This window comes from Poecilia formosa, unplaced genomic scaffold (assembly GCF_000485575.1).
Source record: "Poecilia formosa unplaced genomic scaffold, Poecilia_formosa-5.1.2 Scaffold302, whole genome shotgun sequence".
Taxonomy (NCBI): Eukaryota; Metazoa; Chordata; class Actinopteri; order Cyprinodontiformes; family Poeciliidae; genus Poecilia; species Poecilia formosa.
Genome location: NW_006800241.1, coordinates 36,348 through 61,818, shown reverse-complemented (window position 1 = coordinate 61,818; position 25,471 = coordinate 36,348). Strand labels below are relative to the sequence as shown.

Sequence of the window (25,471 nt, the reverse complement as noted above, 5' to 3'; positions counted from 1 at the left end):
AGATACCAAAAACTGAGACCAGTAGCCAGTTCTTCTCTGACTTTATTTTGACGGAGGATGTTCGGCCAGGTAGTTTGAAGATTTCTGGTTGAAACTGTTTTACAAACATTCTGAAGAAAGACAAATTTAAATTTGGATAAAATTAGAACTTTGTAAGTAGTGGACAAGATCTCATGTCATCTTGTCAATACATGATATAAAAACCAAGATAAAATTTTACATTGAAATCCTATTAAATGCTTCTTGGTTCACGCAGTGATTCTATGTGGGGAGATCTGACTAATCTTGCGCAATTTTGGTTTTCTATATGTCAATATGAGGTTAGGAGAATTTCCAGACTAGGCATGTGCTGTGCTGTGGTTGTTTTAGTTATGATTCCTTTAAGATCAAATGTATTATACCCCCCTTCATAGAAATGTGATCTAAACCAACCTCGTGTCGTCACCTTGATTCCTTCAGGCTGTTATCAGTGACATTCAGACTTGGTTATTTGTGTATTTAGGATTTTAATAGACTTTTTCTTTTAAAACTAGTTCAACAAAATACAGAGTAAAGTTGTACAGAAAATGTTAAAACTGAGAACCACAGAACCCAAACAGCCACATTTAGCAGCTGCTAGTAACATACTACACCAGAGGTAGCTTTGTTACAGCAGTGTCAACATGTCCTTTTCATGAAGATTTTTAACTCAATATTGCCAATCTAATACATTTTGTGTTCAGCTATATTAAATTAATTTTGTCTTAACATTTATTTTCTGGCACATAATTTGTTAAACATTGCAGAACTCGACCTTGGTCTAATTTTGAAATGTCAGCTGTTCAGACTTTGCAGGTGGCGAGTCCATACCCAAGGCAGGCCCATTCGTTTGTCATCTCTATGAAGCCGGGGGCTGAAGTGAGGCCGCTTGCTGAAATATAGACATTTGTGATGAATATATGACATCATTTTACATCCATGCAGAGTCATTAACTTCAAGAAGATTTAAATGGGATGCAGGGTTTAGTCAGTAAGGAACAGACAGATTTCTTAAAGCAGTTAGTGTTAAGATGACAAACATGATAGTAGTGGAAAATAAACGGTTCAGGTTGTTTACTCACATGAGAGCAGATTGTAGAGGTTACAGTAGTTGAGTCCGTCATCAAGAAGACTAGTGAAGCTCAGAGAAATGGACTGTCCCTGGCAAAGTATTACAAAAATATGCTTTTAAGCTTTTATATGATGACCAAAATAATGATAAGAGCTTTGTAAAAACCTCAATGTGTAAACATTTTAGCCATATGGTACAGACCACACACCTAACACCTAAAAATACCTGTATTTTTGATGCAGGTGTCTTAACATCTTCTTAAGCCCTAAGATATGAAATGTATCATTTAAAAAAATAGGGTTTTTTCACCAGATCTACCAGTTTAATAAGATACTTTTTTTCACACACACAAAAAACAATAAAACAGCTGCATTTAATGATATTCTTCTCTGATGCCCTCTGGTGGAGAATCTAAGTACTGCAAGTTGTATTCATCAAAAACTCAGTTTCCACGGCGTATAAACTATTTTTTTTAATGTTTAGAACCAGAAAATGTAAAATATTATTTTAAATAATGTTGTCTTTAATACGGAAGGAGGGACGATGAGAAAAAATTGTAATAAATAAATAAATGTATTATATATAAAAAATCTAATCTTAAACATTTTTTAAATAAATGTTTCATTATAATTTCAAAATAATAAAATCTAATCTGTTTTTATTTATCATTATAAAATATATGTCAATATAGCTTAAATGTATTAAATTTATCAAGCTGCTCTGCTCTTGATAAAAAAGTTTCTAAAGAAGAAAAAGACTGAAGGAAACGTCCAGAAGCTGCTTTGGCGGACACTGCTGCAAAAAATCCCCAAGAATTCATGGCCGATGTGTGAGGCAGAATTTAAACAAGTTCAATAAAATTGAGGAAAAACATTCTTAAGTCAATGTTTCTTTATTTTGTAGCATTGTCTGTGGGCTAGCCAGAAGCTAATGTTTCTTTATTTTGTAGCATTGTCTGTGGGCTAGCCAGAAGCTAATGTTTCTTTATTTTGTAGCATTGTCTGTGGGCTAGCCAGAAGCTAATGCTGTTTTGGGGGTCATGGCATGAAATAGTTTGGAGACTCCCGCTCTAAGTGATGCTTTAAGAATCGCTAAAGCTGTATGAAGCTACAGCTTGCCAATTAAAAACACAAAACATGGCGCTGTGGGAGCGACGGCCGTCGCTGGTTCTTGTTCCGCTTTCTCACATCCATTTCCAATCTAAAAACTGTCAAATAAAGGCCACTATAGCCTAAAAGATCATTTAGAAAACGAAACAACAGAGTTTCTTACAGACACTCGACAACCGCTGGCCATGGTGGTGGGATTTAGCGTGAAGGTGATGTTCTCAGCCTGCAGGCCGTCCAGAGACGTGTGGTTGGCTTTGAGAGTAACAGGAGTGGCTGACACAAGCTGGAGAGGACGACAACAGTTTTATTCACGATCAACATGAATAAACTGAATTTAACCACATCGTTGACTCTGAAAAGCTTCTACCTGATAGTGGCATTTATCACAGCCGATCATAGGGCTGAAGGCTTCAATTTGCTTCACTAGTGCGGTGCTGATTTCAGTGCAGGGCATCTGAAAGAGCCTAGAAGGAGGAAAGTGAAACACTGGATTTAGAGCTGTGTCTGACATGATGTCCTCAGAAAAGAGGGGCTGAACTTACCAAAGAGAGCTGCAGAAAGCGTGGTAGGGGATGGGGATGGCAGCGAGGGAGCCAAACACTCCAACAAGGAGAGCAGAGACCAGCAGCAGAGTCGCCATGGTTACAGGTTACTTCCTGGTGTGTGGTCCTGAGACTGATGATGAGGGATTGTTGGTCCTCTTGAGCTTTATAAGGGTTTGTCATGAGGGAAACCAAAGAGGCCCGAAATTGATTCCTTCACAGATGTGGCTTCTTCCGACCGTATTAATTATCTCCTGATCATGTGGCCCATCAGTAATGCGTTTACTTATTGTCACAATAACAAGGGGTTTGGGTCCTTTCTTCTTTTTCTTTCTTTAACATTCAAAGTAACATATTTTTTTAAAATAAAAAGTGAAACATAAAGATTTGTTTTTATTTTTTATCTTTTTTTTAAATGAACTTATTCTGTTCAAACTGTAGCAGTACAATAAATCAGAATATTATTGAAAAGTCAATTTATTTCAGTAAATCAATTCACTAAGTGAAACATTAGCTTACTGCTAATGAAAACAGGACATTATTACAACAGACAAATATAATAAACTTTAAAATACAATATAATAAGTGCTTAAAGTTTGCTGTTTTCAAAAGGTACTTTTAATTTGAAAAATGAGTCTCATGGGAGAACATATTCTAATTTATTGACTATGGTTGTAGTTCTTTGTTTTGTTTTCTTTAGATTTTACACATAATTCAAGTTTTTCAGTCTTTTGCGCTACGAAACGTATGAATGTCTGAAATAATCAATTACGGTGACATAATACTGAACAAAAAATTATTTTTTGTATGACTTGTGAAGTGTTTTAAATCATTTATCTAACAGGAAGTGCTTCACTTACAGCGACTCTAGCGCAGGAGGTCAGCTGTGACGTAAAGTTGCAATTTTGGATGCCTAACTTTCATATTTCTTCAGCTTTATGATTTATATGACACATGTGATTTTTCTGTTATAAATAAATTGTAACTGTGGAGGTTATTTCATCTCTCAGGATTGTGAAGACATGAGGATCTTTAGGAGAGTTTGACACTAAGTTACATCATAACTGGGTGAATTATTCTGAATTCTTTAAAATAAACCAGTGAAAATGAATTGACCTTCAGTCTATACCTTAGAAGACAAGGATGGTAAAGAAAACACGTTTTATTTCTGTTACTGTCAGTAACAGTTATTAACCATTTTAAGTTCTACAATCATGTGAATCAATAAGAACTTACTGGAGAAATCTTGCATCAACAACAAAAAAAAGTGACATTTTGGAAAAGTGTTTGGGCCCAGCAGCGTTTTCTGATTTCAAGGTAAAAGTTAGTTTATTTCAATATGCAAGGACAATGAAGAAGCTTTCTTTTTTCCCCCTTTAGCTTCTAGAACATGATTCAAATAGACACATAAAGCATAAAAAATGATTTATACATTGTCAGCTGTACAGGGCCTCACAGCAGTTTCTACTTTTTCTCACATTGCAACCACAAAAGATGGCATATTTTTGGGAATTTAAGTTGTAGACCAACACAACGTAGTGTGTGTATGACAGTAAAGTAGGAGGAAAATCGTTCAGTCTTCAATCGATGATGAGCTTTTATATTCAGCCCTCCTCAGTTTATACTCTGTAGATTCAGTTTTTGCTGCGAGACTTGAGACAACATAGCATTAGCATTATGCGCTGCAGCTTTCATTCCAGTGAATTAAAGGTTTAAACAAATCAGAGGTGAAGCGTTCTGAACTTATTGTTGCGGTGGAAGAATGTGTGTAATCTAAAATGAGTCGCAGTGGTCAGGGCAGGTCTGAGGAGAACAACAGGAGTCTTGTTGGGAATTATTCACACCTTATCTGTGTAGCTTCCTCCTCCCACTCATGAGATGTCACAAGCCGCTCCACATCCTGTTGTGTGCGTGACGGTTTCTTTACCTCTCTGGGTGGAGGGGGGCAACAAACACTGGAAACCAGCAACCAGAAGGGTTTTTGTCTCAGAGTTTCATTTGTAGGTCTTCATTTCAATGCCCTACTTTGACCTACTTTCTGTATTTATGTTCATGTCTGTCTCATCTTGTTCCATTGATTAGTAGTTTTTCCTCTCTCTGTGCCCTTTTGTTTCCCTATGTAAAGAAACAACTGTTTAACAAATCATAGTGATTTTTTAAAGAATATGTGAGCAGTGTGTAACATCCATGTTGGGGTCATTCCCCAAGGTCTTCCTAAAGTTAAGGCAGGTATTTAGAGATCTGAAGTAGAGTGGATCTTTCCTCCTCTTCTATAGAGGCTTTCTGGTAAAGTTAAATCTTTCAACAACTACTAAATCCAGCGTTCATTGCCCAACGCTTTCAGAATTCCCTTCAAATCTTTAGATTTCATTTTGGGTTGTTTATCTTGTTAATTAAGTGCTGATACTTCAGTAACTCAGCATCACAGATGAAGAGGGACAGCCCAGCAGACATGTAGATGTTGGTGGAGTGGAGACTGAGAAAAAAATTGTTTATTTAATGAAACTGTTATAATATTAATACATAAAGATACTACCCATGCACCGTGTGTAAGCTTTGGTGAGACATCATCCACTACACCGCCAACATTTGCCCGTCTCTTCTCCATATTTAATTCATTAGCTCCTCTTCCTCTCCTGGTCTACTCCTCTCCTTGCAGCCAGCTGACTGGGATCCACTGAGGCTCGTTCTGCGCCTGCTGGATGATGGAGCAGAGCTGCATGCAGGCGTCCTGCAGGTCGTCATTCACCACCACGTTGTCAAAATACTGTTTGTATTTGGCCTCGATAAGCTGGGACGTGTCCTCCAGCTCCAAAAAGTCTTCCTCCTGGGTCAAAAGAAAAGGAAATCTTTCACTTCTTACTTCTTTGACATACGTTGCAATGCTGCTCTATTCCAGTAGGAATGAAACACATGGGGGCTCTTACTGTGAACGCCCTGTTGACGGCGTAGCTGGTGATGATTCTGGCGTTTCTCCGAGTCTGTCTCAGTGTTTCTGGGCTCGGCGCTTTGATGAAAATCACGTACGGCTTCAGGTTTCTTAACCGCAACAGATGGATGCCCTGAGAATCACGTAGGATAGAAACGGAAACGAAATCAGCTCCGCTTGTCACGACACAGAAAATCATTCATCCTAACTTCCATCTCGCTGCATAACAGACATGATGATAATCATCGTCTGCTGGATTTTACATGCGAAGATACGGTTTATGACGTAAATGAGCATCGTCTATAATTGTTCTGCGTATTTTGTTTTCATCAGCCTGTAAATCCAACTGTCTACTAGATCAGACGCTGCTGCCATTTGCACTGCTGCTGTTTACGACTGTTTACTCTTTGGATCTATTTCAGATTCTTTATATAAATTACACAGCTATACTCACTCTAACTTGTCTTTATTCTGCAGATTCCTAACTTTTTCTTTATATTTTTTCTACTGTTTTCTTTTACTGTACATAGCTTCCTAGCTAGCTGTCTATTTGTCAAGTTAGCTGTCTGTCTAGCTATCTATCTGTCTGTCTGTCTCTATCTGTCTATCTGTCTACTCACAGGTGGTTCAACATCGATGATGCACATCCGTCCTCGTTTTACCACCTCATCAATAGCATCGATGCTGGTTCCATACAGGTGGCTCTTACTCTCCCCATATTCTACAAATCTGAAAATAGAGCAAAACTCAGTGTATGGCAAGTGGTGCGCAAAGTCAGAGATAAATGATACAAAACTTTAACCAAAGGGTTTAAGTAGAATATCCCCACCTGTGGTTGCAGACCATATACTCAAACAGCTCCTTGGTGACAAAGTGGTACTCTCTACCCGCCTGCTCCCCTTCTTTTATTGGACGGGTTGTGTCTGTAAGAACACAGTGTGTCGTCAGTCATTCATGGTGTGGATAGAACAATAAAATGGTTTTCCAGCTTTATTTCTTTATGTTTTTATGATGTTTAAAATCTCTGCTTTCTCTCTGGTCTCTTTAAGGTTAAAATGCCAATTCACTTTTTCCTGAATTATTATTGCTGTATTAAATTTTGGAGTCAAATTCACTTCTGTGCATCTTTAACATAATTTGTGGTCTTCATGAGACTCGTAGTGAAGAGCAGAACACTGCCAACAATTTAAAAAATTAAATACCTTGTTTTGGTATCAAACACATTTTGATTTAGTAGAATTACTTGATAAATATGTCTTAGAAAAGTATGTATTTCTTGTACCAATTAGATAACTATGGCATTATCTGGCATCACTTTTCATATTGAAATGTCAATGATGAGAAATTGCTCATGTCTTATTTATATTGGGGATATATAAATTATTATTCAGTTCAATTTAGGCTCAGCTGAATTGCTTCATTTAGTTATTTTTAATCCCCAAAGTCTCATAAACCAAAACACAGAAAGCATAGAGCTATGAACATTATATTCAATTACAGGATCAATAAAAACATAATTTTCTTTTTTTGCTTTTCATCCGTTTCTCTTAATACTGTAAAAACAGAGAAAAGCTGTTAAACTTGAGCTCACATACGCGGTACGGGTCCCTGGAAGGTCGACGGGTTCAGTTTGATGAGTCTCTTCCTCAGCTCATTGACTCCAACTCCTGAAGCTCCTGTTTCAGGAGGACACACAGATACTTTTGCATTTCTGACTAACTTTTTGTTTGTTGGATGATCTAAAATGTCTGAGCGCAACATAAAAAGCAAAAAGAAGAAATCAGTGGAGGGAGGCGTCACTGCCGCCGCCTCCTCTTTTTAATGGCACAGTGTTTATTTAGCTATGAAGAAAAATAAACTGGTGTGGTTTAGTACATGAACATGAGATACTTTGTGGGTAAGAAACAGAAGTAGGGAGGGACAGAATGGCAATGTTTGGTTATGAATTGGGCCAGGTCTTCTCTCACCGATGAGGATGATGAGGCGGTGGTTCTCCTGCGGGAGGCGCTGGTACAACGCCACCTCCTCATACGGGGAGGACAGGGCGCTGCTGCTGGGCGAGCAGGAGGTGCAGGACTGCCGCCTCCTCTTGTAGGACGTCCTCCTCCAGAGGCGGAAACTCCGGCGGAAGCCAGCTGACGGGAAAAAAGTACTTTCATGTTTTTGACTGAAAATAACAACATTCAATCTGGTTTTTATGCTATTAATACAACTTGATAACATGGTATTAAGTTTGACCATGTTTAGAGGAAAATATGTCTTTTAGCTTGAATGACTGTGATTTATTATTATTATTATTATTATTATTATTATTATTATTAGATTAAAAAAGTCATCTTTTTATTATGTTACTATTAGAACCAAATATACTGTAAAAAACACAAAATCTTACATATTTTGACATATATGACATATATATCTTATTTTATGAATTGACCTAATAATAACCAGAGGTTAATTTTGTTGTGGATGCAGGAAGAAGGCGACTTACCCAGGTAAATCCCTTCAGTAATGTCTGAGTCTTCCTCATCTGAGGAAAAGAAACATTTAGTCTTCAATCTCTTGTCAGAAATCATTTATTGTTTACAATAAGAAAAACTGAATTGTTAAAGTAAAAATAAAAATTAATCTAGTTAAAGGGTTATTATAATATTCTAGCTAGCTTGTTGTCTTAAATAAATAAAATTCCAAACTTGTTAAGTTAACATCTGCGTCACGCTACATTGGACAACTTTGTTTTTAATTTATTAATTCCCAGATATTTCTGGCTTTATTTGTTTACATGTAACAGACACAAATCAACTCCACAGATCAACTCTACAGGGTTAAAAATGGGAAAATCTGAATTACTAAGGAATTTAAATCTATCTCAACTAGAGAAGCTACTACTGTTCTGGACAAACTTACCCACCAAAGTTTATTTCTTTATTTTTTTCCATATCTGAGGGAAGGAGAAACATGTTTTCTTTAGTAGGAGTCAGTTTTCAGTGCATCAAACTGTATCAGACTGCTGTTGTTACCTGTTAGGATCCGTTTGCCGTCAGCGTGCGTTAGATCCTCGTCTGAAAACCACAGAAAATAAAAGTTAAACTGTGTTTCCTCACAGCAACGTGTCAACAAGGCAACACAACGGATTGGTGACTAGATGATGAAATCAAGAAGCATTTTGAAAGAATAACAACAGATCATCAGGCTGTGATTATTTTAAACAATGTCAGAAAGAGATCCAGACCAACGTGGGGTTAAAATGATTTCTGAAGTGACTTTTAAAAGTAACTAACAGTATTATACTAAATAAACACTAAAATTCTTCAGTTTATTTACATGGATCAATTGCGACACATACAGTTGAAACCAGATATCAGAATAAGTCTTTTCTTTTTTAGATCTTTTTCTGCCAAAATAGTTTTATTTAATAAATGCTAAAATAGAAATAGATTTATTTTCACTTTATTTTCTAATTTTGCAGCTTACATACCAAAAAATAGTCAAAGCCCATTTTTTAATGTCAAAGCTTTGTCAGCTTCAGAGATTCATTCACAACATTTGAGCTAAATAGAGACGCACCTGTGATTGTTAATCCATTAGATCATGTAATCGGATTAATCACAGGAGAAACGGGAAATTTATCAGGAGAAATGGGCCAAAATTCTGGCTAATTAAAGTTTAGCTAGAATTTTAAAAGAAAATTCTATCCAAAAAATGAGGAAACATTTGTAAATTTCTGACTTTAAAGAAAGCTACAAGAAGTTTGATTTAAAAATGATTTTTTTTCTGTCTGACGTTTAGCAAATAGAAAAAAAAGTGTTGATTTTAACAGGAAACATTTGGACTCATTGTGTCTGTTTACGCATTATATAAATATCCAGTTTCAACTCTTATGTGTCGTGAGAAAGACATTTGTCAATTTCAAATAATACACCATGTTGGCTTGTTTTGATAAATATTTAATGGCAAACAACAAACCGTGAGAAATCTGGAATTGTATGAGGACGAACACTTCAGCCTGATGGTTCAGCTAATGTCTCAAGCAAGTAGGTAAAAATACGCTTCCCTTAGACACTGCAGCGCAGCAGACATTGTAGTAACTGTGTTATTGGGTGTGTCACTCACCGTTATCAGCCAGGCTGTCTTCAGTAGGCAGGGAGGGAAACAAACAGCTGTTTAAATGTGACACAGGCAGAAATATGAAGAAAACCACTAGATCATTGTTAATTATATCTGTATTATGTGTTTACAAATGATAGACAATGGAGACAATAAAAACTTTGGTTTTACAACCTTCAAAGGGCTGTTAGACTTCACAGAAAGACAATAAATGGTAAGTTGGTTAAAGGGATATACACAATTTCTGTATCCACTTCACAATAGGACTTGTGTCCTGATTACACCAGTTTGCGGAGCGTTATTTGAATTTTTTTCACTGTTGATTTCATAATCATGTAGACTGTTTGCAAGAACTATGACTTTGCAATGCAAAACCTATAACAGTGAGATCAAAGTTGATCAAAACTACTGTCACAGGTAGAAGGTTTGTCGCTTTTTTAGAGATACAGAGAAAAGATAAATCAGACAATAAACAGCTAGCTAACTTGATAGCAGTACTACGGTAGCTGCTATCAATCTGTCAGACTGCAGTTTGAAACTGTACATTTATGAGTCAGATGCTCGAGATCAGCTGATGAGAAACGACGGAGACACATTGAATGGAGCCCTGAAATGCCTGGATGTCTCAGTAACTGTGTGCAAAATATGTGTCGATGTTCCGCTGATGTAAAAGAAATAAAATTTCACAATTGTTGTGTTTCCATTAAATACGAAATGCAATTAAAATCACATGTGAATAAGTTTGTTAATGTGATAAGTCATTAAAAGCATCCCATGCCATCAACCTCCAACTACTTCCTGTTGTCTTCTTCGTGGTTTTCACCAGTGGCAACATCAAGTTTGACACACATGACACGTGTGATGCAAAAAAAAGTGTTTCCGTTGCAGTTTTGAGAGATGAACCAATTCCAATACGACCGATAAAACCATCTGATCAAGCCATCTCACTGTGTTTTCATTAAGTGAATTTATTTTCTAAATGCCAAATTGCGCGATTAAATGATTAATGGAAACGCAGCAAGATAAACCTAGATGAACTGAGAGATAATGATAAATATTCTCACAAGGTCTGATGCATGAGTGAACCTGGGATGGATGACACCACCACTGCTCCTTGTGTTTACTGTGAAGACAAAAATAGAGAGATGAACAGCGAAATAATTACAGCTGCAAGCAGCAAACAGTTCTCAAGTAGAAATCCTGCACTCAACAAGGACAAATCTATTTAAAGCCATGACAGAGAGCCACATGATGGAGATTAAAAATGAGCCAAAGTAGTGGGAATGCTGCAGTGAAAAATTAAGTTCTGGTAATCTTTGTGTGGTGAGAAGCAGAAATAATTCTAGTTTCATGCAAGTATGAATTAAAAGACAGCTTGTGTTTATGTTATAGTCCAAAAAGCATTTACTTTATTATTTTATTATTATTTACCTGCACCAGTAACACTTGTATATATGCATTTGTATTTAAAGTCACACTTATAGTTTTTCAGTATTTTTTCTGTGTACTACGGTAGCCAAGCAACGACATTTTGTTGCCAAATTCACTGTCGTGTCTTTCTGTAATGACAATGAAGTAAATCTAACGCTAACTCTAGCAGTGATAGAGTTATTAAACAATGAGCAGCTAATTGCTGCATTATCAATTAAGAATGTATAGATTTACAATCAGCGTAAGAGTAGTGTGTAAAACTGTAATAAAAGAAAATATGTTAAAGAGTTTAAAAACAGTAGTTGTATATTAGAGTGGTTGATATTGAATTACGTTTGATTCTTCTTAGAAGTCTAATAATAGGCTTTTCAACAAAAAAGTGGATAATAAAATGCAAAGAGAAACATTTTGGTTTGTTTTTTTTACATTTGTGAACAAATTGCTCCCTCTGGCGGCAGTTTGATCTGCTGGCAGGTATGCAAGTTTCTGTGTGTGTGTGTCTGTGTGTGAACCTGGTTTTTATGTCCTGGTGAGGACCTATGTCTGTCTACAATGTGGGGTTGCAGGGACCACTGCTCCTTTGAGGACATTTTCTTGGTCTCTATGAGGGAAAATGCTGTTTTTGGGTTAAGGGTCACGCATGTGAGGGTTAGGGTTGGATTTAGAGATATGGTGTGAATTAAGTTTTGTCTAGGATTGAGGTAAGTGTTTTGGGTTAGGCATATCTCACTGAATGGAAGTCAATACAAACTTCTAATGTGTGTGTTAGTGTGTGTCACCTCCTCAGCATGCTAGCGGAGGGAATTAGCCCAGCAAAGGAAGCGCCACAGGGCAGCTTTCTGGCCTGCCACCACAGAGCGTCTGATTGGTCGACCACCTCCAGCAGGTCGCCTCTAATGAAAGCCATTCCTGCATCCGGACACGGGATGGAGGAGTCCTGTAGGGGGCAGTAGTCCACCATCGCCCTCATGTACACCTTAAAGACAGACACCAAAATCAAGAAATAGATACTCAAAATAAATGGAGCTAGCATGTTTTCTCTTTTTTTTTGTTCAAAAGTTGCAACACTGCATTTCGTCTTCTGCAGGTTCAAAGTACTTTTAGATGATTATATAATAAGAAAAGTTGGTTAAAAAGTAATTTAAAAAAAAACTACTTGACAGCATTTAATGAGTTTAGAGGTAAAAATTGAAAACTTTAAGAAAGATTAGTTTAATTATCACAGACAGAGCATAAAAGAACATACTATAAAATTAAAAACTAACCTTTTGAACCAGCATACATAAAATGTTATCATTAGCAGCTGTGCTAAGTGACCATGTGATCAATATACTGCTGCAACTGACTAGTTTTACAAAGTAATAACATTGAAAACCACGTGAAGCTTAAAATCAGAATAAAATTACCTACAAGTGTAAATAAAGTATAAGTAAAGTTATCTGAACCAGAGTTGCAGCTCTACTCCACATTTCTTGCCCTCCAACTTCCTGTCTGATGGCAGCACTGTTTCCTGATTGGCTTAAAGTTTTACCAACACACATGACATTTTTAACTTTAAACCCTTTATCTCCTGAGGTTGCAGGTCCCAAAGTGGACGTACTTTATTGGATCTCCACTTCCTTAAAGCTCATTTTGGAAAATATTTTGCACGCACCTTTCCAAGACATTTGATGTGTACTTGAACTTATTAAATTCAAATGAATGAGTCGATGCTTTATTATATTTTATGTGCTTACTTTAGACTCAGGTTAAACCTAAAATGCGGAGGGTTTTTCTTACTGGCTTCTGGCTGCTGGTAACCTGCGTTGACCTCGGGATAACTTTGAACAGAATAGTTCCAATAGAACTGTTCTGACGGGGAGAAACACAGACAGGACAATTAATATAGCTGAAAAATGACTACATATGCACACCTTTATAGAACAGACTAATCATTACCTGACTTTTCTGGAATGATTCAGAAATTTGCTATCTACAAAATTAAATCTAAAATGACTTACAAGAAGAGATGATGGTAGATAGTTCAAGATTCCTGCTGCTTCCTAATTATTATTAAGCTACATGTAATAACATTTATAACAGTACCTAATTAAATCCACCACCAAAATCAATAAAATGTGTCCACAAATTAAAAGTTAAAAAGAAACCAAGCAGAAAAACAAATGTAATTCCCTGGATGCATTTGATTTAAATGAATTGTCAATTATATCCAGCACAGGCGGAATACATAAATACATTTACAACAATTAACTCAGATTCTCTCAAAAGAACTAATACAGTCACAATTGATATTATTCCAAGTGATAAAAAAAGACAACAAAAAGATCAATTAGTCATACCACATCAGATAAAGTTTTCTTCAGCTTTTGCTGTGTGATTTCTGGTATTATGCAGTAACTGGTGTAATGCTTTAGTAAATTTTAAAAATCTCCGTCTTATGCTGCCAAATAACATAATATTCAAATTTCCTTTTGCAAATGAAATTCATAAAAAATGATAAGTTTTTAAAATAAACTGGCTTACTTGAGTAGCACAAAGAAAATACAATGAAAAAGCATTAAAGGGCCAGTAATGTGTTTTCCAGGCACAATAGCACAATCATGTAACTATATTCCCTTCAGTTGTGCTAAAAATATATATTAAATATGACTTAAAGAAAGTTTGACTTTAAGTCATATTTGACCTTGAAATTGGGCCTCTGTCTCTTTAAGAAGCTCCTGCTCTTTCTGAAACTTCAGATAAACCTACCAGTATCTGGATGACTTTTTCTGGTTCCAGCCCCACCACTGAGTTGCCATTCACCTCCACTATAAGATCACCAGGATGAAGGAGTCCTGAAGCAGAAATCAGCAGTAACTAATGAAAATATTTGTTCTTTTTCATTCAAATACCCTATCAAGCACTGTCTCAGACAGCTGTGAAAGGTTTTATCTCACCACTGCGGTCTGCCAGTCCTCCATGAATCACTCGGGCAATGTAGATGTCTCCTGTCACCTCGTCCCTCCTTATAGTCGCTCCCTGATAGACAGAAATGACTCACCTGTAATGCCTTCTGAAACAACTGTAGTACAGCTTGTGGGACAGGAGTGTAGAAAAGGGTGGAAGCCCAGCAGTTTAGTGGGAGAAAGCTATGATGATCAGAATGACTTCTGAAGAAAGAGTAAGATCTGCCCAGAGCCGCCATCTTGTTTTACAAGCATATATTTATTTGGTCTTTGAATTCAGGTCAACTGCAAAAAGGGATAATTGAAATAAAAGCTTTTGTTTTTGAAAATATTTTCTGTCATTTCTCATTCCATTTATTTAAGAAAATAACAGGATGTGGGGACATTTCTTTTTTAAATTAAAATCAGAAACTTGATTTGGTAGGAAGATTTTATTTTTAAGCCAAATTGCTCAGCTCCAAATGGAACAGCAGCATAAAATTATGGTTTTGATGGGAAAATGGGAACAATTGTCACAATTTATCTTAAAGGAAAATCAAATTAAGCAGATAAAAGTTCTTTGTACCTTTCATTTAATTTCCTTTTATCTCCTTTGGCTGATCCACTAAAATGCAAAACTGTGTCTGAATTTGTCCCATGAAAAAGTCTATATGAATTTGTAAGAAAAGGCCTGGTAAATCAGTTTTAGTCTGTTTCTAATGATGATGCAGACGTTATCTCTAAAGTAGCTGCTTATTTTTCTTCTTCTTGCTCGTTGTCAAGCAGCCTGTGATATTGCAGTCCTGCTTGTCTTCCTGTTGAGCTCTTGTGACCACTCCATTGTGGAATCGAGCGTGTCCGTTATGGTCTGCATCGTCTGATCGCTTGCTGGATTTATTTCCTCCGTGCAATCCCTGTGGGCTGTGGTATCCTGCAAAACCATCTGCACAGGAACCAGCAGAAGAAGAAGAGGAGGAGGAGGAAAAGCTGGAGGAAGCAGAGGAGTGCGAGAGCAGCCGTGGATAAGGCGTGGGAGGTTTGTGGATCATCACCGGAGATAACGAGGAGACTCTTGGCGGCAGTGTGGGCCGCTGGTTCGGGTTCGGCCTGCATGGTGGAGACGTCTCGGGGTGGTTTCTGGCCACGATGATCCCCTGAAGCTTATCGACCACCTCAGCAAGAAGATTGAGGGCCTGGACGTTTTCTTCGACGCGATCCGTGATCATTTCTGTCGCCGCCACCATTTTCTGTTCCAGGTGGCGTACATCCTGGCTACTGTGTTCGATACTGCTGGCCACAGTCTGAACCGTGGTCCTGAGCTCCTCCATGCTGCAGATTTTGTCAAACTCAGGAGGTTGATGATGTTTCTGTGGTTGCTGCTGTGGTTTGTCATGATGTGGAGAAGAGTTGATAATACACGAAGGTCTTAAAGACTCTTTTTGACAATGCCTCACAGGATTTGGGAGAGTGCTGACTCCTTGTTGCCTCGTAGAAGGTTGAGTAGCAGGAATGACTGGTGCTGTGTGGACCCTACAAGGAGTAGGAATGCTCCTTGATTCACCTCCTGGAGCAACCTTTTTGTACATAAGGGGAGAGTTGGGAAGACTGACAGTGTAGGCCGAGATTGGAGGGGGAGGGTAAGAATAGTCGTCACTGCTCCCTCCGCTAGAGGCATCGTCCTCTTTGTTGGGCATGAGTCTCTCTGAAATATACCAGTAGGTGAGAGCAAAAGAAGAAAAGTACAGAAGTTTAGAAAGTGCAAGAAAACACGGCAGTGGATTCATGTGATGTTTCTTTTCCAAGGTTTGATGTTGCCATGAAGAAAATTATGAAAGGTATGAGTGGGCATTTGATGTGAAAGACGCATGGATGTTGTTCCTATGGGATATTTAAAAGATGAAGATGGACTAACATCGCGAAAGGTTAATGCCAAGAGCACTGGATGAACGCGATGATGGCTAGTGATGAGTTGATTCATTATGATTCTCCACCATTGTGGCTTAGGTGACGATGCACAGGTCGGTTCTTCTCTTACCAGAACATGTTTCTGGATTCAAGACAGCCGGAGCTGAGTGGTTGAGCCCTTGCTTCAAAAGTTCTGCGTTTTGTGGACATAAACGACAACTTCCCATCGACTCGTAACGGGGAACAAAGTGGCAGGGCAGATTTCCATGGAGAGGCAGAAGCCTGGCCTCACTCTCGGCCATTCTGAGCTCCTCCCCAGACCACGCCCTCCTGGCGGGGATGAGGCGCTCCAACGTGAGTCGACGAAGGCTGCTCCAACGGCTACGGCACACTCCGACCCGGTCTTCTGAACTTCTGTATCCCTTTTCATGCTTGGAGCATGAACAAGAAGAAATTCAGTATTTTTTAGGGTTTTAAGAGGGTTTTTGGTAAGTTGTCATTTTCTGTTTGGGCTTCAAATTCTTGGAATACACGACCATTACACCAGAGAAATATTACATTATTGAACTGTTTCACCAAATCAGTTAAGTAATGGGTATTAGATAATCAAAATGGCACTATATTGACAAATGTTTTTATGTTTTTTTCTTACAGATTTGACTTGTTTTTATTTTCATTCTAAATGTTTACTGTAAATTACACTACTTTAGGTATAGATTGAAATCTGTCATAAATCATAGGTCATGTATGTTGTTATGGATGTTAAGTGTAATTTTTTAATCCCTTCCATGAACCTGGTAGGGGACTACAGATGAAAGTTTGGCTAAATCTGGCATATTTACGTGTTTCATGTTGCTTAATATGCATTGTTCCCTTAATGAAATAAATTAAATTCACAATTAAAATTTCACAAACTACTTCATCACTATGTCATCTTGTAGTGATCCAGTTGAAATATTCCAGTTTATTTAGATTATAAAGGGTTTTATAAGAACATCTGACAACTTAAAATAACATCACAAATGACAAAGAAGGTCAGTAAATCAGCTACTAAACATTGAAAATCATATTTTTTCCATCATTAGGCTTAATTGCTGAGTCTTAAAAAAGTAAAACAACACTTTTATCTCACCAGAGGTTGGTTATTCTTTACAAGACAAACGATCCTCATGGCCTCCTCGTCCTCAGGTAACTCATCAGGCAGGGGAGAAAGGACGGGTAAATAGTCTGACTGCGCCACGCTGTCGTGAGATGATAGGAGGGCCTAGTGGACACATTCATACATGCTCAGACAACATCAACGATGACTTGGGTAGAGAAGATTTGCTGGAATCCAAGATCAAACCTGGACATGTGGTGAGCTGAGGAGGTTGTAGAGCTCACGAGCTTCAGCTGAAGGACGGTGCGCTCTTTGTATGATGGCCATGATCTGACGAAACAGGCAAGAAAATGGATGAATAGTGAATCATAAATTTCCCCAACATTCTGAATTAATATGATGTGAATATATTTCCTCCTAACTAATGGTTTTTGCATTTTGTCCTATTGTAATTGCTGGGGACAGAAGTTGCAATATTTGTTACATTTTCAGCTGTCAAACAATCCAAACCCTTTGGAAACCCTGTTCACCCCCTCGCCTGTGGTGGCGCTACACCAAGAACTACTGAAGGAAATGACACAATAACCTTTCTTCTTCTCTAAATGGAAACAATAATGGTGTAGCTTCAGATTTTAGTGGTTGTAAGACTTCCCTTTTGTTGTTGGCAAAGACCACAACCAATTTCTCCCACTTGCTATATTTACCCAGAATTCCAAGCGTTTTAGTCCACTTCCTGCTTTTGGCGCAGTCTCAGGTCCCCTTTGCATTCACATATGCATTCAAACAACACTGGAGTTCAATTCAACTGAACTGAGATTTAAGTTTTTGGTCCACAGGAGAATTTGACTGCATATTACCACCTCGCCAAACAAACCAGACTTTCTAGGCTAACACACTGGAGTTCGATCAAACTGGAGTAAACAGGGCTGGTGTGAATCCACCATTACTCACCTCAAATAAGAGTCCAGAGGCACAAGGTAGAAGGGGGCTTGGTGACAATCTCTGGAACTGCATCAGGCACTCGTAAATCTAAAGAGGTAAAACATGCAACCGTGTAAGAATTACCCAGCTCCATTAGTAGGTTACATCCTTTGCTAAACCATAGAAATACCTTTAGTAAGGCGCGCAGCCATGGAGCGCTCAGTAGTTCATGCAGAAGCTGAGAGCCACTAATGTTTCTGTTGACGGCTTCACTAACATCCTCCACAACGCTGGATAATACTTCACTGACCCCTGAAAGCATAACATAATAGAGACCTTAGAAGCATCACTATGCTACTGATTATTGTAATGCCAAAATTTCTGAACAACAGCTGTGATTTTCTGGTGTCAGAAAGAAAGTTCTCTATAAGAGAGAAGACTTTTTTTCTCCACTCAGTTGTCCAGAAAACATTTGTGTGCATCAGTGAATTAATGTTCTCTGATTATCTTTCCAGTAGTTGACTAACTTGGCTGGATGGACACTTGATACAGTGCATGGTATCATGAGCTCTTTGAAATATCAGGAGATTTTTCAACTAAAACCCAGTGGCCAAAACCCAAACGTCAGTGGGTTTTCACAATTATTGAAAACATATGGTCAAATTAACACAGAAACTGATATCTGAACAACAAAAACAACCTCCTTTCGTTGCCATGTCACTCCCCAGACCTACGCATAACATGCCTGGTGGGTGAGCAGCAGAAAATATAAAGTATCTAGGACCCTAACCAATCCAGAGAGAAATGTACTGCCATGTATGCAATAGGGTGTTGTGCAAAGTAGTAACAATAAGGGTACCAACTATCAGTCATATGGTTTAAACAAAAACAACATTAATTTATATTAAATATTTGAGCAAATCTTTGCTATGTATGCCACGGTGCTGTAATTATACCTAAACATGCTACCCCAGACATAAGTTGAGTTACCTCCACTTTTGTCGTAATTGACAAAAGTGGTCAGATATGTCAGACTCTATAGAAGGTCACATAGAGCTGTGTGTCTCTTAGTGTGTTTGTTTTCTCACCATCCTCCATAGTTTCTCTCATGGTGATCATCCAGAACCACCATAGAGGAATTAATTGCTATTTCTCCTGTAAGGAAACCAGACAAAATACATTACAACGTCATTACAGAGAAATATTACTGAGCAAGTTGAATATGCCCTAGGTAGTCAGCATATTTGTTTATAATACAAACTTAAAACTATGTATTTACACATCACATGTTAAATAGGTATCATATTGTTTATGACTTGCTATTAATGCTGTTTGTGAGAAATTGATGTGAAGCAGCTTGACAGTCCTACAGCCTAATCAATGTTTTTTTTGTCAATACTCTACCGATATCACTCTGGTCCCTGGTTTTGATTTCAGTTTGTGGCTGGAGCTGTTGACAGATGGCTCATCTGAGCTTTCTGTAATAGACTAAAGCAGCTCAAATTAAGGTGGGCAGACCGAAGGAAGCTGCTGGCCTTAATACTTATCACTTTCAGTATCTGTGGTAAAACAAGCATGTATAATCATGTTCTCAAGTGGAGGAGTTTAAGTATCTCAGGGTCTTGTTCACGGATGAGGGAGAAAAGGAGCGGGAGATTGATAGGCAGATTGGAGCAGTGTCTGTACCGGTCTGTTGAAGTGAAGGGAAAGCTGAGTCAAAAGGCAAAGCTCTCGATTTACCGGTCGATCTACGTTCCTGTCCTAATCTGCAGTCATGAACTTTGGGTGGTGACTGACAGAACAGGTGAGAAGCTTGGTCCTTCAGGAGGGACTCAGAGTAGAGCCACCGCTCCTCCACGTCGAGAGGAATCAACTGAGGTGGCTCAGGCATCCGGTTAGGATGCCTCCAAGTTGAGGTGTTATGGGCACGTCCAACGAAGAGGAGACCCAGAGGAAGACCTAGGAGACGCTGGAGGAACTATGTTTCCAATTTGGCCTGGGAACGTCTTGGGGCTGCCTCTGAAGAGCTGGCCAAAGTGGCTGGGAAGAGGAAAGTCTGGGCCTCCCTACTTAGGTTAAATAAAAACAAGCAGTGATTTGAAGTTTGATTGATGGTATTTAACAAAAAATATAGTGGGGCTTTTGAAAGGCCTGGAAAAGGACGAGAAAATCACTGCTTTATGCTAATTTATCAGGTTATTCTACATTTTCTAGAAACCTGCTCTAAACATGTTTGTTTAGAAGAAGGTGTCACTCCCAAGCCACTGACCCCATCAGGTGGGCTTCTTTTGACAATATTGCATCAATCGTTATTAGCCAACCCGTCTACCTGACTGGATTGATTTGTTTATATATTTCTGGCTATAAGGTGGATCCATTTGCCTTGTAAAGTGCCTTGAGATCACATTTGTGTAAAATAAACTGAATTAAACAATTCATTGGCATTTCATCTATTGAGAAAGACAATAAATGCTTAATTTTATTTTAAAAAAACAACTACATTTGTGTACACTATTCAACATCAATACAGCTGCAGTAGACCTTAGGTCTAATGTTAATCTGTTTAGCTTGTATTTGTCTCATCTGTGCATTTAAGCGCATAAAAAAACAACTTACTTACATCCGGTCAGCTCACAGACAACAGCATCAAAGTACCTTTTTCCCTTTGGTTTGGGTTCCCTGAGCGCGTTGATTCAGGGTTTGATCTTTGAGACGGAGTGAATCAGCAGTGTGAGCATGTCAGCCGCAGCCAAAAGTGACTGACATGGAGGTTAGTTTACAACCAAACCCAACCTGACACTAATCCTCTCTAACCCAGCTTAATCTACCAACCTCTCCCTCTCTGCCTCCACTTCATCCCGCTTTCTCGCTGAAATTCACAAATCTTTTCCTGGTTTTCTTTTGTAAAGAACTCAATCCATTTTCCTAGCCTTCTTTTACATTTTTGTGTTGTCAAGAAATTTTTAAAATATATTTTGTCCTTTCCTTCCTGTTTTACTCATTCTATGTAGCTCAGCGGATCACAAAGCTTCTTAGTCGGTCGCCGCTTTTAGCCACAGACACACAAACCCACACACTGTTCTTTGTGAGGACCTTTGTTTACATAATCTATTAACCTAACCTGATACCAGATTAGGTCTTAACCAGAATATCCAAGTGTTAAATTATATGCAAATACTCCTTGAGCTTTCCGAAAGTGAGAACTAAAAAGCACGTCTTCACTTTTTTAAATGTCCGCTCTTGGGGATTTTAAGGGAACTTGGTAGGAAGTGGTCCTCACGTTGCTCTGTCAACAAGTACACAAAAATGCAATAAATGCATAGTTACGTTACATTAAATCCCACTGGAACATCTGCGCGCTGAAGACGCCAGCTGCTTGCAGCTGTGTGCATGTGTGTATGTGTGTGTGTGTGTGTGGAGTTATCCTGGTGCAAATGTCAGTGGGTCGCCTCTTCAGAGATTACCACTGATCCCACAATCACAGAAACAGAGACGGAGAGGCCCCACACAGGAATAGATGGAAGAAAACATGGCTTCCACGGCGGGAGTGATGCTTACACACTGCTTTGTCAACCATGCAATATATGTGTCAATACACCAATGAGACTCATACATCCACATAATCTGCATAAAATTGATTTTTCATTATTTTTTAGTAACATCAATGTCATTTTCCTCACATAGGTTTACAAGATAATGTCAGAGAGTAAAATTGGCCAAAAAAAATCAACCACCAGCTCTACAAAGATTGACAGAGATTGATAGCATTTCCTTGTTTTTAGTCTTTTATTTTGAAAACTTTGATAATTATACGTTAAAAACACTCAGCTCTCACACATAAATAATTTTGTATTTTATTGGTCACTCGTGTTTAACATATCAAATACATATCTGTCATTTTGTGGAGTGCTGTCTTTAAAATCAACAACACACAACAAATACGTTCCAGTTCAAAGTAATTCTAAACAGATGAGTTTTTAGTCTGGATTTAAAAAACTCAGTGTTTCAGCTGTTTTGCAGTTTTCTGGCAGTTTGTATTGTAAATAGTTTTGATTATGTCTTAAACATTTAAGTATTACAAATAGAAATCTAAAGAGGGCAAAACACATTTTCACAGTTGTGCTCCTACTTGCTTCAGGGGTGTTTGGATAATGCCCTCCTTTTCTACACTACTGCAAAAATGTTAAGGAATAAATTACAAAATTGTACAAACAAGCAAAACATAGTTCACTTATAGCTGGAGATTTCAAATGTAGTGAGAAACAACTTAAGTTTTAAACACATAGTTAACAAATGACTGAAACAATTCACTGTATAATGTTAACGAAATGAGGCAAAACAACTGTTATTAATGTTTACTTGTATTTGTACAATAAATGTTATAAATTACAAACCTATAAATCATGCGAATGCAAACAAAATTAGCCATCTTCATCGGCAAATATGTGATGTACAGATCAAAGGTAGTACAAATAATTTTAAGGTCACAATTTGGGGTTATTTGAAATATATTCCTAAATTGTCAAATGTATGAGACTTAAATACATTTGATTTTAACAAAATGTTTAACTCAATTTTACAAAGATTTATTTTATCAATTTAGTAAAAAAAAAAAAAAGAACTACTACACCCTAATGTCTACATTTACTTCAAAAGAAGACATTATTACTAATTTCTTCATATACAACCACTCTGAGGTTGTTTTGACAGATCTTAAAATATATATTTTTATGTTTTTATGTGATTATTTCTGTAAAAAAAATTTATGGTATATGACAACAAACAACTAAACAATTTCAGTTAACGCTAAATGTTGCTACATATTTTCACCGCATTTGGGAAGACCTAAGACGACACAGGCAATTTTTTTCTCAGGAATAGCAAAACAAAAATCCTCTTTCGAATTCTTGTGAGTTTAAATCCATAAAGTAGAGGATTCATAAGTGGAGGAATAAAGACAACGGCGAGGGAGGAAAAGTTCTGGAAGCTGAGAGGAAGATCGTATGATGTAAATCGCATGTGCATCAAGTCAGACACCACAATGACGAACAACGTGACGAGAGAGATTAGATGTGGGACGCATGTCTGCATGAACTTTGCCCTGTCCTCTTTGGATTGCACGCATGTTTTAACAATGTATATGTAAGTCCAGACCACAAAGAGCCAATGCGCTACATAGATTGACAAAGTGGCTAATGCGTAAACATTATTTATGACAGTGTTGGAGCCAGGGCAAGCAAGTTTAACAATCACCCAGTTTAGACAGAAGAGCCTCTGTATGTTTGTTCCACAGAACCTCAATCTGGCTGTCAGGACAATGTTGACGGAAAAAATGCAGAAAGGAGTTAACCATGACAGGCACACCAATGAATAAACCCTTCTGTTTGTCATGATTGAGTGGTACTGCAGAGGCAGACAGATTGCCAGGTATCTGTCATAAGCCAAGGCGGTAAGAATGGACATATCACTGCAGACGAACGAGTACAAGACAAAAGCCTGAACCAGGCATCCATGATAAGAGATGACCTGAGAAGATGACAGAAGGTCAGCGAGGAATTTTGGGTAAAACCCAGCCGTGCCGTAAAGTCCATTAATGCAGTGAACACATAACAGAATGTACATGGGCTCGTGTAAGCATTCATCTGACACAATCACAATGATAATAGCAACATTAAAGAACAGGATAGCAAAGTAACAAAGCGATGCAAGAGAAAAGACAACAGCTCTGTAGCCGAGTGTGTCATTAAACCCTGACAGGGTAAAACCCTCCTCCATGATGGAGAAGGATAACCTTCCTCCTCTGCTGCAGCTATCTGGCCCCTCTTCCTCAGCACCTGGTATTAATATTCTGCTTGACAGCAAAGCAAACTCTGGGGATTCTCTGTGTGATCTCAGCAAGGCCGACATTTTGTTACTTTTAGCTGTGAATGTCTTTCATTGTATTGAAAATAAATCTTATTCCCAACCTGGCTAATTGCTGCACAAAACATAACAATACACCACAAACAGAGTACTTTGAAAAACATTTGTCCTTTACAAATGTGTTTGTCACTAAAAACTATTTGTATGTGGACAAGCGGTGCAATGGAGCAGAAAACTGGCATGTTTGCAAAACTCCAGTGCTAATATTAACAATGCCTGAGTATGTGTTGAGGAACAATATAGTTCACAATGGCTGCATAAAATGTATGAGCCAAATGAAATGCTGCAGAGGGTTTTCTACGAGCAGAATGATGTCTATGAGTTTGAGAACTACCTAAAAAGATTTGATATTTAGCGTTCATAAAATTCTGAATAAAGCTGAAAAGATATAGGACTTGGGACATTATCTCATGTCAGTAATGATGAGATAATGTCATAATGTCTCATCATTATCTCAGATGATGAGATAATGACATGTAGCATGTCCTCAAATTCAGATCTATGATTTTTTAAAATGTATATTTAAGCTTGCTGTCATAGTCCATTGCTTTTGAAATATAAAATAAACAATTTAGCTTTTAGGTTGTCATCCTTGGGAAACAAACTGCTCTACTCATGTGACTTGTGAATTAATTTAGTTAGTTTTAGAAAAATAAAACACCAACTTTTATTGTCGTTAAAGTTTAGTGGCTTGGCTGCAGTTTTGCTAGAGTTATTGCCTCTGTCCAAATCCCATGAGATATTGACCTGTTGACCAACTTTACAATTATTTTTGTTTGCGATTAGAGACGTAATTAAGGAGAAGTGATTGGGTGGTATCTAGGGAATATGTAATGACTTATATGACCTATCATATTAGGTCAGTTCAAAGCAACTTTCTGATCACGTAAATCTATGCAACAACATCCCAAGAGTCCTTCTCACTGGACCAACTGGGTCCTCATTAGCGGTTACAGGCTGGATGTAGACATCCAGTTCCTGAGGGATGGTCTGCTGTTTACCAAAGTGCCCACAGAGGACATTAATGACAGTCACAATTCAAAGTATCCAGGAAGCCAAAATGCAACAATTAGTGTCACAAACTTGCTTCAAGGCCTGCTGGTTGTTTGGAAACAAACTGCCTGAGTTGAGTTTGAACATGAAAGATTTCAAATGTCCTGTTTCTGATATTATTAATGCCATTACCAGTCAAAATAACTCAACAGTTTGAAATTACAGAACTTTTTGATACCAGTGGGTTGAAAATATCAAAACTATTCAGTAATTTAAATGTCCTGTAAAAAACGGCCAATTCTTCCTACTCAGACAGGATAAACCCCATCTACTCATTGTCTAACATTATGCCCAACAAACAATCCTTTGTTTGTTGGGTTGTACATCTAATGACAGCAAATGAGTTTTCTTAGGTCCATATAGGCCTTTTTATAGGGAACTTCTAAACACAGACTACCCCTTCTTTGCCTTTTCATGGAGCAGCCACTTCAGCTGTTCA

General features: G+C 37.9%; 2 protein-coding genes across 7 annotated transcripts; both read right to left on the bottom strand.

Annotated features, from left to right (window-relative positions):
• Window positions 1–5,198: 5,198 nt before the first annotated feature.
• On the bottom strand, window positions 5,199–21,373 carry LOC103152137 (MAGUK p55 subfamily member 4-like). Of its 6 annotated transcripts, none has more exons than XM_016660915.1 (21): window positions 20,678–21,014; window positions 19,146–19,545; window positions 18,248–18,369; window positions 18,088–18,165; window positions 17,383–17,466; window positions 17,170–17,301; window positions 14,145–14,226; window positions 13,957–14,042; window positions 12,988–13,059; window positions 11,988–12,184; window positions 10,842–10,900; window positions 9,784–9,801; window positions 8,691–8,732; window positions 8,582–8,611; window positions 8,162–8,200; window positions 7,638–7,805; window positions 7,266–7,346; window positions 6,500–6,593; window positions 6,291–6,399; window positions 5,669–5,803; window positions 5,199–5,568 (listed from the first exon to the last, which is right to left on the bottom strand). In XM_016660915.1, exons 2-21 carry the CDS (start codon window positions 19,174–19,176, stop codon window positions 5,383–5,385), a joined length of 1,845 nt encoding a protein of 614 aa, XP_016516401.1. In that variant the 5' UTR covers window positions 19,177–19,545; window positions 20,678–21,014; the 3' UTR covers window positions 5,199–5,382. The 6 variants fall into 6 exon arrangements, 5 of the variants coding, with proteins under 5 accessions (XP_016516401.1, XP_007572552.1, XP_016516402.1 ...); XM_007572490.2 differs by having other exon boundaries at window positions 19,146–19,212; XM_016660916.1 differs by having other exon boundaries at window positions 20,713–21,014.
• Window positions 21,374–22,777: 1,404 nt separating this feature from the next.
• Window positions 22,778–23,964, bottom strand: LOC103152170 (olfactory receptor 52K1-like). The gene has a single exon (XM_007572534.2). It carries the CDS (start codon window positions 23,962–23,964, stop codon window positions 22,903–22,905), a length of 1,062 nt encoding a protein of 353 aa, XP_007572596.1. The 3' UTR covers window positions 22,778–22,902.
• Between the last annotated feature and the right edge of the window lie 1,507 nt (window positions 23,965–25,471).

Bases quoted from the DNA above. Each gene is read 5' to 3' on its own strand.
- LOC103152137 (XM_016660915.1), bottom strand. From the start codon at position 19,176: ATGATCACCATGAGAGAAACTATGGAGGATG. The intron at 13,060-13,956 runs GTAGGTTTATCT...TCTCCCCGTCAG, and splicing joins AAAAAGTCATCCAGATACTG to AACAGTTCTATTGGAACTAT. The intron at 6,400-6,499 runs GTGGGGATATTC...CTCTATTTTCAG, and splicing joins TATATGGTCTGCAACCACAG to ATTTGTAGAATATGGGGAGA.
- LOC103152170 (XM_007572534.2), bottom strand. From the start codon at position 23,964: ATGTCGGCCTTGCTGAGATCACACAGAGAATCCCCAGAGTTTGCTTTG.